The 14,163-nt window shown below is 42.9% G+C and overlaps 1 protein-coding gene across 2 annotated transcripts in view; it reads left to right on the top strand.

The window, feature by feature from the left end:
* The window catches only part of cracd (capping protein inhibiting regulator of actin dynamics), a 30,802-nt gene that overhangs the window by 8,107 nt on the left and 8,532 nt on the right, over window positions 1–14,163 (top strand). Inside the window, exons 2-6 of one of the 2 annotated variants that reach the window (XM_034081287.2) lie at window positions 3,276–3,444; window positions 3,676–3,808; window positions 3,900–4,055; window positions 10,222–10,437; window positions 10,554–12,762. In XM_034081287.2, the coding sequence (XP_033937178.1) occupies window positions 3,767–3,808; window positions 3,900–4,055; window positions 10,222–10,437; window positions 10,554–12,762 (2,623 nt within the window). In that variant the 5' untranslated portion in view covers window positions 3,276–3,444; window positions 3,676–3,766. Of the gene's footprint in view, window positions 1–3,275; window positions 3,445–3,675; window positions 3,809–3,899; window positions 4,056–10,221; window positions 10,438–10,553; window positions 12,763–14,163 lie in introns of those variants that run through there. The other variant, XM_071202863.1, reaches the window with a different exon arrangement.

Here is a 14,163-nt window from a genome sequence, read left to right as displayed (position 1 = left end):
AAAAGGGCATTTCCCAAAATGTTAGACTAAAGGAAATTCATTCCTTGTGGGATGAATTTCCCTGTTGCATTAATATCAGAACATTGTGCTGTTGCATTGTCGTGTGCATTTAAAAAAAAAAAAAACATGTGTCTTTCCACTTTAAGTTGCCAGATGTTAAATATTCTCCTGAGGACCTGGGTCAAAACGCACTGCCTCGCAAGCACACAGGAAGTCAGAGTTAACCTCAGTTGGTTGGGTGCTGCTCTGTAGAGTGCTGCTGCTGCTGAGTTGTCTACGCGGCAGAAAAAAATTGTCCTTTCTCGTTTCACGCATGAGTGTGTGAGCATGCCCACGGCAGTGCATTATGGGCTTGTGATCAGAGTAGAAACACTGGATGGACACTGATGCTGGAAGAGCATTCTGCAGGGAAGCAGACCATCTGGGTCACATCAGAATATCTCCTCACATATTCTCAAAACTGCAAAGACTCCCGATTTGGGGGAAAAAAGGAAATTATTTCTACAAAAATATAAATTCATGAGAAATTTCCCAAAGATTTCTGATTAATTTCAAGTCCTTCTTTAAACATAAAGCTAAGGAAACCAATTTAAAGCTAACCCACCTTTATTAGATCTTCAATCTGATGTAAACATCAAGGTCCTAAATATGATTTACCCATGGTGAAAATTAATACAAAAAGGGACAAAAATATAAATACAATATTAAAACAGTGAGGTCTCCTCGTCATCACGCTGTAATATATCTCAGAACTGATTGATTGCTGAGTGATACAAAAACTGAACTGCAGTATTTCCCAAAATGTCATGTCATTGTTTTGGACAAACGACTTATTGATGAATCAAAAGAAGAATCAATTGGTAATGAAATCAATTGTTGACTTCCAAATTCCTTATGTCTACAAATATAAATTGAAGGAAACCTTAGTAAACCTTAATGTGTCTTTTTGTCCAGAGTTAAATGAGTGAATTAAGACCATTAATTATGCAGCCACCATTAGCAGCCTGTTGGTGTCACGATCTGTCTTTATGGTGTTTTGTCTTGTCTATATCTGTTTTTGGTTTTCTGTCTGCGTTGTGTTGTCTTGTTTAGATCAGTCTGTGGTTCCCTGTCAGTTTCCCTGGTGTGTCTGATTACCCGATTGTGTTCACCTGTGGCCCCTGTGTTTTCTCCTCCCTCCTCACCTGTGTCTTGTTTGTGTGATTATTCTTGTGTGTATTTAAGTTCTGTTTTTTCTGTCCGTCTTTGTCGGTTCGTCTTGTGTCATGACTAGTTAGTCGGTGAGTGTTCTGTTTTGTCTCGCCTTGAAATAAAGGAATTTTCACTTTATTCTGCATTTGGGTCCAGCCTGCTTCACACACCGTAACAGTTGGCTTAGACTCGAAACAGTAAAACATATACCATTGCTTTGTCCAAAAATGGCTAAATCTACCAGCATCTCTAAAAGTGAACACCAAGCCTCTAAACTTTACAAAACAACTGTAAAAACAATACGTTATGGTTTTACTGGGTTTAGATGCTGTATTATTCCTGTATTGGGAGCAGCACACCCCAGTAGAACCACAACTTGTTTACACATGTATGATTGAACAACAAATATATAATCATATTTATGAAGTAGTAAGAGACTCTTCTCCAAACATATGACTGTGGCTGCAAAATGAGTTTAGACATCTGACACAACTGTATTTGTCCCAGTCTGAAATGTTGCCTTTTATACAGATACAGGTTTTTTGTGTAAAATAATTGAATATCTGGTAGACAATTGATTTCTGGTGGCGTGTGGCGCAGTGGGTTCTGCGTAGGTGTTCGGATCAGGGGGTCACAGGTTCAGACCCCATTGCAGTCAGCACGTCGTTGTGTCCCATGGGCCAGACCCCAAATTGCTCCTGTGGTGATTGTCCACAGTATTGAGTATGTAAATCGCTTTGAATAAAAGCGTCTAACAAGTAACATGTAATGTCATTTCTGTTGATTATTTGAGTGACACTCCTAGAAGACAAAAACTGTTATTTTTAATTAAACTGCTTTTCATAAAGGCGTACAACAAAAGAATCCTAACAAACACTTCCCACTCTGTCCTTAAAGTCCTATGTTTGTCAGTACACAAATACATACCCAAGCACTTAAAACTCTCCCACGCAAAAATATAAAGAGTTGAGACATGGGGAAATTAGTTTACTATATCATTTCCCATGATGCCTCTGGTACAGTGAGCAGCATGCAAAGTGAAATCCCACACCAGTTGCTACTTATAGCTCTGAAAGGGATACCCACAGAGGCCTGAGAACGCCTGTCTGCACAGTGGTGTAGAGTAGCTCTGTAACCTCACCCTCTTATTTCATGCAAGGGACCTCCACGAGTACACGGAGACAAAAACAAAACACACAAACACCCTTTATTATATTTAATTTAACCAGAAGATATCTGTTTACATTTTTTCGAATGACATCATGTCAACAAATCTCTTCTTTGGAATCCCATGGAGTGATTAGAGCAATGTTTTCCCTTCAAGCAAGGGAAAGTTTAGCTTATGTGTAAGAGTTTACAACTTTCTGACTTGAAAGAGCATGAGGATATAGAAATATCATTCAAAAGTCCAAAAGTTCCATTACTTTTGATCACGACTTCCTCATCAACCAGCACTTACAGGACTTTATTGCCGGCTGCTTTGCTTTATTGCATAGGTCAGGACACGTTTTTTTTTGGTAGCACATTGCACCGGAGCGATTAGCAGTGATATGTGTTATTAAGTTATAATGGGGGTTAACACCCTTTAGTTTTGCATTAGATAATACACTTGTATCTCTTGGAGAGGCGTTATCTATTGAGGCGATGCAGTTAAAGTATGATAAAGCCACACATTTAACGTCAACTCCTTGGGGCCATGCAGACAGCTTGGATGTCGGGTTTTCACTGCTTTCCTTTCTCTCAGGACCAATCATGGATTTGGCTGTTTTCAGTCAGTGAATCAGGGATTTGTTCCCTATTTCTCTCAAGCTGCTACTGCTGTGTGGGTGCTCCCTTTTTCTGCGTGTTGTTTATCTTTCCCACTTCTGTTTGAACACTAGTAAGTACGAGCCAAGGTTTTCTTCTCATTCCATCTGCTATTTTGATTTATTTTCTTCAAATAAAATCAATTGCATTTCATTATCCACACACACGCATACAAAAACACGCCCATAGGCACCGGCCTGCTCCTTATCTGAGGATATAAAGATTGATGATCTGATTGCATGTAGCCGTGGTTGTCATATATTCTCTTTTACCCGCAGAGAGAAGACGACAGGGCAAATTCCAGCCCTTCAAACGACTCTTTGGGAGAAAGAAGAAGAGGGAGGCCAAAGGGGGCTTTGATGGAGCAGAGCTAAAGGCCAGTTTTTCTACCGGGGAAGTGCGCAATGGAGTTGTATCTGACGATGAGGAGTCCAGTCAAAATCTGAGGTAATTACAGAGATGAAGTTTCATTTTGTGATTCTATTCTTATGTGATACATAACGAAACAAAGCTTGTCCTTTTGTCATAAAAACTGCAATCACAGGTTTTATTAGAGCCCACACAGGAAGTTACATCATATCATTTTCTTTCACTTCCAGTAAAGGGAAAGTGTTATAAACCCATTCTGCAAGTTGTTGGCAGTAATGACACCCTGAAGACATTCTTATTCTTCCACAGGGATTTGAATCCCATCGGATCACGAGCCCTCTCACACGACAGCATCTTTATTCCAGAGGAGCCGGCGGCTGAGGCCGGTCTTGATCACAGCATGTCCCAGGAAAACGTCTCGGATAAAGTCAGGAATCTGCAGGTGGGCCTTGTGCTGGTGTGCACTCAATTGCTGAAGAGTTATTTTTCAGTCTACAACCATAACATGTTTCCTTTTTCTGTTGGTCAAACAGAAGCAGATAGCACAAGGTATAAAGTTTGGCCAGAGACCTCCTTCTTTAAGGAAAAGCGAGGGAGATGAGGGAAGTTCGGATGAGGAAGAGGTCCCTCGGAGTCCTCTGAAGGTTCTGGCCCAGGTAGAAGCCGAGCCAGCAATCACAGAGCCCAAGGTAATAACTTATTAACTTATGCATTCTGATAACGATTTGGTTCAGTTTTTAAAGGAGCTCCATAGATTTAATACACCACAGTCACAGGTCACGTGGAGTACTACTGCATGTGTGGGTAAAGTTGAATAAAACCTTTTGTGGCTGCAGGGGGAGCTGTGCTAAATTAGGTGTTATTAACTGTTGTCATTTATTTGATGGCGTATTGTAGATAAAAAAAGAAGCTGCGGGGAGGGAGATAACATTCAGGGAAAAGCCTTTCATATTTTCTGCGGTTAAAGGAATTAATGAAATAAAAACACGAGTACTTCCTTATTGCTAATCCAGTTGCAAAGTACAATTTGGTAAGGCCATCCAGTGCATACAAACACACAGTGATGTACCTGAACGCGTTCAATGAACGATCGTTCATGAACGCGTTCATATTTTGGGCGAACGTGAACTGAACGTACTGTATTTCCGCTAGATGAACGTAATTGAGAACGCGTTCATTCTCAGCGCTGTATAACGGCGTTCAAAAGTGCGTTCATTCTCAGCACTGTATTATAACGGCGTTCAAAAGTGTGCCAGATTTCATATGCCTTTCAGCCGAAAACCCAATTAGAACACACCGTAAACAGGCTTCAAAATAATGCAGAAAACCACCCAATCTGGCAACAGCAAGCTGCCTGTGACGCGTACGCGCCTGTCACCCCTGGCTGTCGCACTAATCTATAAATATACTAAATATATCAGACTCCTCACAACAAACAATGTGGAACCGCGGAACCGGCGAGCATTGAATGAATGAATGAATGAATTAGTATGGACCAAGCGGCAAACTCTGGGGAACAGCCGGGAAGCCAATACGGAAGTGCCACACACTGCAGTTCATATATTGGCCGATAGGCGATGGCTGCAGAAAGGAGCAATTTCCATAGACCCCATGTTAAAATGCCCAACTTTACAGCAGAAAAAAACATGTTTCTGTCCCTGGCTCCATACATTTTTATTATCGATATAGTTAGATTCCACCTTCATGATTATGGATCTGTGAGTGAATTGTTTTCTAACACGACCCTTTTATTTATATTAGGTCTTAAAGTTTGGGCATAAATTAGGGCGTGGTCACATTGAGTGACGGCTCTGTCAAGTGCCTGCCGCTGTTAGCTTCTTGCCTCTCTGCTAGCTGCTCCGTGAAGCTACTGGGACTCTGCCTGCTCAGCTCATCCAGGAAACACAACTTGTAGCCGGCCGTGGTTGTTTGTTCTTCATGCTTATATATCGGAGTATTGTGACTCGCTCTGCGGTTAAAACAAACGGTGCATGAATGCGGTAAGTAAAATTCGAGTGCTTTATTTATGTGTTAATGATTTTAATCAGCTACGTAATGAATGGTAAGGCTTGAGTTAGCATGTAAGCTAGTGGTAGCTACATCGGTGCTAACGATGCTAATCATAGCCTCCAAGTTAAAATCATAGACTGTATATATAAAGGTTAAAACGAAATAGACAAGTGTTAAGCGTTAAGTGGGATAATACTGTTGAACAAACGGCTTCTGTTTGAGGTTGATAAAATAAGGTTACATCCTTGTAACTTAGATATTTTATTATGTAGGTAGAACTGTATGCATCTAAGGTTAATTTAAATTGGCTATGCTCAAGTATGTAGACAAGCTAATGTCGAAGTAGTGTATGTGAAATCAACCTCACAATAAGATGTGTGTATATTACAATTATTAATGTCATATTTCAAGATGATTACTTAGATATTACAATATGGTTGATTGAGCTGGAGTTCATTATCGAGCTTACACGTTAACGTCACAGTCATCTGAAGAACGAACCCAAACCTTATTGTTTTTATTAATTGCATTACCAAATGGGTATCAAATAAACAGTAAGCATTGGTAACACAACTTCCAAAGTTACAGTAAAATAAAAAGGACCCTGACTCGGACAATACACAATCCAACATGTTCAACAGAAGAGAATAAGTTATATTGTTTGTACACATGGTACTTTACATATATATATATATCTGTTTGTTTAAAGTGTCCAGGTGATGCAGACAGGCTGGACCAGAGAGTGAGAGACAGAACTGGACTCCTCACAGCAGAGAACTTCAGCTCAGGTACAAAGACTCTTTTTTCATACTGTACAAAGAATCAAGAAAGATATTGGTTTAAATGAATGAAGTATTGACTTTAATATACTGATATACATTCCATTAAACAATACTAAATACTAGATCACCTACACATCAGTTAAGTTGAGGGTTTATTCCATGCAAAAAGTTACATTTAGATATTTAGCAATATGACTTTGTTAGATTTCTAATTTAATGTATTGAAGGCAAAGATATTTAACACAGTGAGAACTGCTACTATTTATCTCTCAATATTGTCTGTAAAAAACGTGGTAAAAGTTATTCTTTCAGTGAGACAACAGAGCAAGCTTCTACAGTTGCACTACGTTTTAATAACAGTTAAATATTATTTTGATAATAACATATATTTCAATGTTGATGAACTTCATACTGTTCATTCATAATCTGATTGTCTTTGTAGCTCACTGTAAAAAAAAAAAAAACCATTACAATTACAAAATAATTATATCTACAGCCCCTAAACACACAAACACACCGCTTTCATAAATAACACACTTGTTCTGCAATAATATGTTTTATGTTTCCTGTCATTTTTGTTAGGAAAGGACATGCCTGAAAGACACAACATGTTCTCCTTCTCTGAGGGTCAAGAAGAACATCCAAGAGCAACATTAAAAGCTGATGTTATGAGATTTTAAGACCAGTACAGGACATTCACTAAGAAACTACTTTTATTGTAAAAACAGTCAGCTGATCGAATGCAGCTATTTCCACATCTACACTCCATCAGCTGATTATTTCTATTTGCCTCACTTTATGAGCTTCACATCACTTGTGCCTTGTACCGCAGAGTTTGCAACGTCACAAATAAATGGGGCCAATCTTCAGTCAGATGTGAATGTGTAATCTAACATTTTCAGTAAGAATAATGGACAAAAGGAATGCAAATACAAATACAATTTATTGAAACGTGAACCAAAAGTTAATCAAATGTTTTAAATAAAAAGCACATATGGACAGAAGGTGTAAACCTATTAAATGTATAAGTAAACACATTTAGTCAAATAAAGTGACAGACTAGGCCTGTGCAGTTGGTATCAGCTATGCCCAGCATGGGCTCCTTCATCAGCCCTGGTCCTCCTCGCTGAGGAAAGACCCTCAGTCCTCTCCAAACCAACAGACAGGACATCCATCACAGAGGTTTCTCCCTGAAGTCTCTGCAGCCCTCTGGACACCACGCTGTCTCAATCCGTCCACACTGAATATGAGAGGGGGAAAATGAAAATAATAAATGCTTTAGACAATAAGAAACATAAAGTTGACTGTTGAGTTGCTCAGTTTTTTTAGATTGTCAATACTATTACTGTATAACTAATATATCAGGTTAAGAGGCACATTCAAATAAAGATTGGTCTTTAAATACATTTTGTCTTTTGAATTGTTTGTCTAAAGTCAAGGATCTAGAACTGGTACTTAGTTTGAATAATACAGTCTGGTTATTATGCTGTTTGGAGGAGGCCTCACAGGTAAGAGCACTAACTAGCTAACATCACATGTACCTTAGCTTGACTTAAATGTATAGTTAAGTGATATCAAAATATAAATAACTAATGTCATGCAAACATTAATATATGCTTGATTCCAGTGTTGAATTTAGCACAATTGCATACACACGTTAAGGGGTTTTAAGATTCTGAAGTATTATGCTAAAAACTCAATAACTTAGATTATTATTTATAGTTTTGCTGCATAGTTTCAAGGCCGCTTACCTTAGAAACGTAAAATGCGACGGCAGCGTGCAGATGGGGAGCATGTTAGCTTAGCTTGGTAGCTTCAGCTAGCTCTGGAACTTCCAGCTCGGTGGCAGCAGGTCCCGCCTCGGCTCCGCCTCTTTGCCCTTATTTGGAGCAGGCTGGAGAAGGCGGGAGTTGAACTCTGACGTCACTGTTGAGCCGTTAGTGGCCGACTCCGCCTACTAAGGGCTTCACGGCAACTCTGCAGAATCCTATGGGTGACGTCACGGACCCTACGTCCATTTATATATACAGTCTATGGTATGGACGAAGCCGAGAGCAGCTGCAGCAGCACTCGCTCAGAGTGAGACTCTACGGCAGGGGTGGGGAACCTCCGGCCTCCGTCCGTATACGGCCCGCGAGACAATTTGGTACGGCCCTCGAGGTAATTTATAAACACACGCAAAAAATAAAAAAATGAAAGAAATCTAGACCGCAAACAAATTAAACAAGCTAGTGCCTGTTTTTCCTGGCCACGGTCAGGGTCCTTGAACACAACACGAGCCTAACGTGTCATCACGTGGTATATGTCTCGACTGACAGGGGTGCAGTTCTGACGGAGAGCACCAGAACGCCACTCCAGCACTTCAGAAATTGCAGTACCGATAAGTCCATACACATGCCGCAGTTTCTGCGTGTCTGTGTCTTTAGTTGAAAGCCCAGTGGTGATCTGCTCATCTGTCATACTGATCAGACAGTCAATAACTGTGTTGTTATCATTAGCATCTGGTTAGCTAGCTATGCTAACGAATATAAGAAGCTTTTTCTTCAACCAGTGAGGTAAAGGCACATCTTTATATGATCATTATAGTTATAAAAAAAACAAGAGAATAAAGTAAACAGGTATAAAATACTATATGACAGTTATTAATAAAGAAGAATACAGTTTGAAAGGGGAGTGATTTGTCAAATATCCATAAATTAAAAGAAAATCTGCTTTCAGTTGTGTTTGGGTGTTGAGAGATGTGTCCATAGATCTCCTAATATTGCTCTCAAAGTGCAACAAATCTTGCCTGGGGAGCATGCCCCCCGGACCCGCCTAGAGGAGGTTAGGTCCCCCCCACTTAAATCATGTTCACATGGATAGGAAACTAAATACATTTGCACGCCACACCCTGCACGGCATGCATACGCGAGTCATGGTGAGATATCTGGATTAAGAGGTTGCTTTTTCTTTGCACAGAATGAAATTAATGGGCTGTGATTTTAGTTTTTTTAAGCAGAGGTCAATAACTTGTACGGCCCTCTGAGGATATTGTAAACATTGAAATGGCCCATTAACATCGTACAGGAGACAAATAATAGCTCGCAGCAACGTATTGAAAAAATAACTATGAACTATAAATTAGTTCATTTTTGAAACCATGAACTTTAGTTCAACATTTTGAATTATGAACTATGAACTGAACTAGTTCATTTTAAAATGTGTGAACTGTGAACTGAACTAGTTCATGTAGAAAGTGAACTTTCCCAACACTGCAAACACACAGCATCTGTAGTGTGAAGAGGTTGATCCTTTCTTTCATTTGTGACTTCAGAGAATTTATGAGTTTCTTCTTGCAAATGTACAATTTTGAAATTAGTATTCCTCGAGTACTTCCCCACCTAGCCAGTTCCTTATTTGCTTTAGGCTATGTTAGCCGCTAGCATAATACACGCAAATCTTTACATATCATTGGTCACAGTTGCTTTTTGGGTAATGTGTGCACAATGTGTTGATGAGGAAAAAGAAGACAATAATTAAAGGTGTGGTAGGTAAGTTTGAGAAACCGGCTCGAGATACACTTTTTGTTATGTTCCATGGAATGCTCTTAACATCCCGATAGCAATGAATATCTGAAGTGCTTTGACAAAAAATCCATAAAAAAATGTAAGCCGTAGTACTGTAAAAAGCACAACCAATCATCTGAGCCGGCCCGGCTAAAGTAACTGGATGGCCTACCTGCCTGTCAGCCTTCCATCTGTGCACAAAATTATCTCGTGCCCTCATTGGTCATGTGCGCGTTTGTGTGTGTTGGAGGAGGGGCTCTGTAAGGAAGTGGCAGATTTTTTCCGGTTGTGTATTTTCAAATTCTAGCGCACTCGAGCTGGTTTCTCCAAAATTACCTACCCCACCTTTAATGATCTTCAAATGTCTTGAATCTTAATTGATCCTTTGTTTTGCAGTCCAAGTCTGACTGTTTCATATTATGAGTGCAATGCATTATCGGCGGAGTACTCTTTTAAGGTATTTGCACAAAGATTTAATGCATTTGAGTTTTTAACAAAAGTTGTTTTTGTGACAAAAGCAGGTCCAGGGGGCTCATCAAGTCGGACCTCACAGCACCCCAGTGAAGTCACCCAGGTCCAAACGAGTTCTTCCGCCCACTGGTACCATTGAGTCCATCAATCTGGACTCTGTTCCACAGTCTGTTCCTCGCCTGGACAACACTGCTGCCAGGCATAAGCTGTCAGTCAAACCCAAAAACCAGAGGATTTCCCGCAAACACCGACGGTTTACACAGGTGAGTCTACCCACAAGTCGTCTCAGATAAGCATGTTTTGGGTTTATTCTCTGACATTTCACACCCTTTTTTGGGATTAACAAAATAGGAGCTAATGCTTTTTTCCACATTCCCAGGACCTCCAGGAAGTTGATATTCCTGGTGTGTTGCAAGAGGATTTCGAAGCAGCAGGTTTCTCCACAGACGCCCAACGCAGAGCATCAGTTGAGTCCCTAGGAAGCTTCAAGAAACAGAGACTACATGAGGAGGAGAGACAGGAGACGAGGAGGAGGAGGGACCTGGAGGAGCAGAGACTCAGACAGGAGGAGGAGGAGAGGAGGAAGAGAGCAGCAGAGGAGCTGAGGCTGCGTCAACTAGAGGAGGAGAGGTGTCGTAAACAGCAGGAGGAGAAAGAGAGAAAGCTTAGAGAAGAGACGGAGAGGAGGAGGATTGAAGAGGAGAGAAGAATTCGAGAGGAAGATGAAAAGAGGCGACGAGAGGAGGAAGAGCGGATTCGAAGGGAGGAGGAGGAAAGGAGGGTGCGGGAGGAGGAGAGGAGACGAATGGAGGAGCAGAGGAGGAAAGAGGAAGAGGAAGAAGCGAGGAGGCAGCAGCAGGAGCTCGAAGCTGAGAAGAAGAGGAAGCTAAGAGAGGAGGAAGAGCAGAGGAAGAAAAAGGAGGAAGTGAAGAAGCTGAGGTTGCATGAGATTGAAGAAAAGAAAAGGTTGGAAACAGAGAGGATGAGGAAGGAGGAGGAGGAGCAGAGGAAGGCTGAGGAGGTGCGCTGGAGGGAGATGGAGGAGAGACAGAGGCCTTTCTCTTTTAAAGTTTCCTCTGGAGATAAACAGATTTTGTTCCAGAAGGTCAACCTGACGCCTGTAACGCCGGCGTCCAGCTACCAGAGCGCTGCTGCAGCCGAGCGAAGAGAGAGCGCGTCCTCCTCTGAAGGACCAGAGTCCCCCAACCTGCCAACGTCTCCATTCGTCCCCCACACCGCCATCCTGGTGACGGGCGCCCAGCTCTGTGGGACGGCCGTCAATATGGACCAGATCAAAGACAGCGCCTGCAAGTCTCTGCTGGGTTTGGGAGAGGACAGGAAGGCCCAGGGAACACCGCCGACCAAGAGCAAGACCTCGCCGGACCGCAAGTCTGGCAAAACCAAGTCCCTCAACGAGTCCTCGCTCTCTACAGACCAGTCTGTCCTGGCAGAATGGGCGAGCATCAGATCAAAGATATTCAAGGGGGTGGAGGAGGGGAAATACGACGAACAGCAAGAACAGAGCAAGAACCAGCCTCAGCCCGGCAGCGAAGACACGCCTGCGTTCTCCCACACCAACCTCAGGAAGACCATGTCCGCCAGCGCCAAGTTCTCCATCACTCCTGCGAAGAAGAAGTTTGGAGATTCCAACAGGAACTCTGAGGTGTTTGGTGCCGAGGAAAAGGAAGCAGGAGAGGAGGGTTCTTCGCCTGAAAGCCCCATCGCAGCCTCCCCGGCCCCAAGCAGCAAACCTCAGAACAGGACGAGTAAAACCGTCCGAATCGTAGAAAGAGGGTCAGAGGAGTGTATGTTTGCCAAAGACCTCCCCTCTTTCCTGGTTCCTAGCCCTGGAGCTAAACCTGAGGCGGCAGAGTTGAAGAGCAGGGGTCGAAGTGAGACGGGGGCGTCTGAAAGTGGAGAGGAGGGAGAGGAGGGAGGCCAGGAAGGCGACGACAATCCTTCGCCTTTCGGCATAAAGCTGAGGAGGACCAACTTCTCCCTCCGCTTTCACAGCGAACAGTCCACTGAGAAAAGGAAGAAGCGCTACAGTGCTGGGGACAGCTTTGACGGCGTCCCCTCCCCGCTCACCCCCATGGAGACAGACTCTGATACCTCCTCTGTCTTTTCTGACAAATCCATTAGCCCATCATCTCCGCAGAAAGAAGGCGCGGCGGGCAGGTACTCACACGCATCTTCCTCCCCCGCTGTGCCTCGGGCGAAACCTGGAAAGTCTTCCAGCTCTAGCACACACAGCGAAGGTGAGAAGGTGCTTTCCAAGCCACCCATCTACAGAAGACCAACCACGTCACCCAAACCAAGTGGAGCCGTCCCCACCCCTCCCCCGTCGCCGCTGCCTAAGGAGGTCCATGTTGTTGACGCTGTGATTCAGAGGACAGGGGCCGCAGAGTCGTCCAGCCAGGAGCAGACCCTCAGGAGCGAGGAACATTCAGCGGTGGCTCAGCTTCACCGCAGCAGCCAGAGCCAGGTCCGAGAGGAGGAGGAGCCGAAGGAGAAGAGATCCTTCTTCCCCTCCATCAACATCCCCTGGAGAGAGAAGACAGACAGGAAGGCAGAGCTCATCAAGAAAGGTCAGCGCTACTTAGATATAGCACTATAGTTCTAATCTGGAGTCCTTGGTTTTTTATTTAGCCAGGGCTCGACATTAAGGACTGCCCGATGGCCCGGGGCCATCTAGTATTTAGCTCGGGCAATGAAGCCTCACCTGCTGGTTGCCCGATCGGGCAATCTATTATGCCAGTATCATGCAGCTTGCGGATCCAGTAATGAGTGACCCGACAGTAAAACTAAACATATCTATAACTAGTTACGGTAGTTTGAGAGGTAATTAAAATAGCTACGTGTGATATTCTAACCTGAAGTGTGTGTTTTGTCCGCTCACCGCTGCATGTGATTATGCAGAGCTGCGTTTCGACTCGTCAGCAGCAGCTGATCTCTCTCTCTCCCGTCAGATTAGACTTCACTCGCGTTTATGTCCATATCGATCAGATCCAGCTAGTTCTAGCTAATGATATGACTACCTGCTTATTAAAAGACACCTAAACAATAAGCGTAGCTATGCAACCGGGTGAGGCCACAAAGTATAGCGCAGCATTATGCATCTGTTTACATGCCCACCGGAACCCCGAGGCATTACCAACAGATCAACGCACAATCAACCCATACAGGACATCTCTTTCTCCACATTAAGGAGAATAGTCAATTATAATTGACTATTCTTGTTTGTCACATACTCTTCTTGTCTGTCACATAAGTGGCGTAACTGAAGCGGTATTGCGCTAAAGGGAAATTATTTTGACCGGACATTTTGACCGAAGAGATTTAGATTTGCCGGCTAACGGGAACTCTGAAGTCGCCATTTTGTGTGCTTCGCGGATGCGCTCGGCTCCTCTCGACTGCTGCTCGGGTCTGCTCGGTCAGCTTCCGGATGAGGAGGCATTTGTTCGACCAACTTACAGTAGATAACATTACAAACATTTTTAACAGGGGCCATAATAGTGTAAATAATGTTTGTTTTGGCAGTTATAACTGAATGTAATGTTTTCTACTTTTTTACATCTGGGAAGGCATTTGCCTTCATCAGATGGAAAGTGTCTTGACCAACAACTTAAGTATTTCTTATCGCTATGCAGGGCGTGCAAGCGAGCAAACACAAACAAGAACAAACAAACAAGTTAAAATTGAAATTGTACAATATAATATTGTGGTGGTTCATCTTATAATTCAGTCTAGAGAATGAACCAGACAGCATCTAAGACCTGCAAAAATCTAAATGTTCTAGGGGGGAGGCCCCCCAAACCCTGCGTGCGTCATTTCGTCCGCGCGCATTTTTCAGGGCAATCTCTATTGGGCTCAGGGCCATCTGTAAATTAGCTTAGATGGCCCACAGGGCCATCTCCCAAAATCCTTACTGTCATGCACTGTTTAGCATCTCTGCATGGCTTAAAGCAGCGTTTCTCAAAGTGTGGGGC

Source organism: Pseudochaenichthys georgianus, chromosome 4 (assembly GCF_902827115.2).
Source record: "Pseudochaenichthys georgianus chromosome 4, fPseGeo1.2, whole genome shotgun sequence".
Taxonomy (NCBI): Eukaryota; Metazoa; Chordata; class Actinopteri; order Perciformes; family Channichthyidae; genus Pseudochaenichthys; species Pseudochaenichthys georgianus.
The sequence above is the reverse complement of the archived record's forward strand: the minus strand, read 5'-3'. Positions and strand labels throughout refer to the sequence as shown.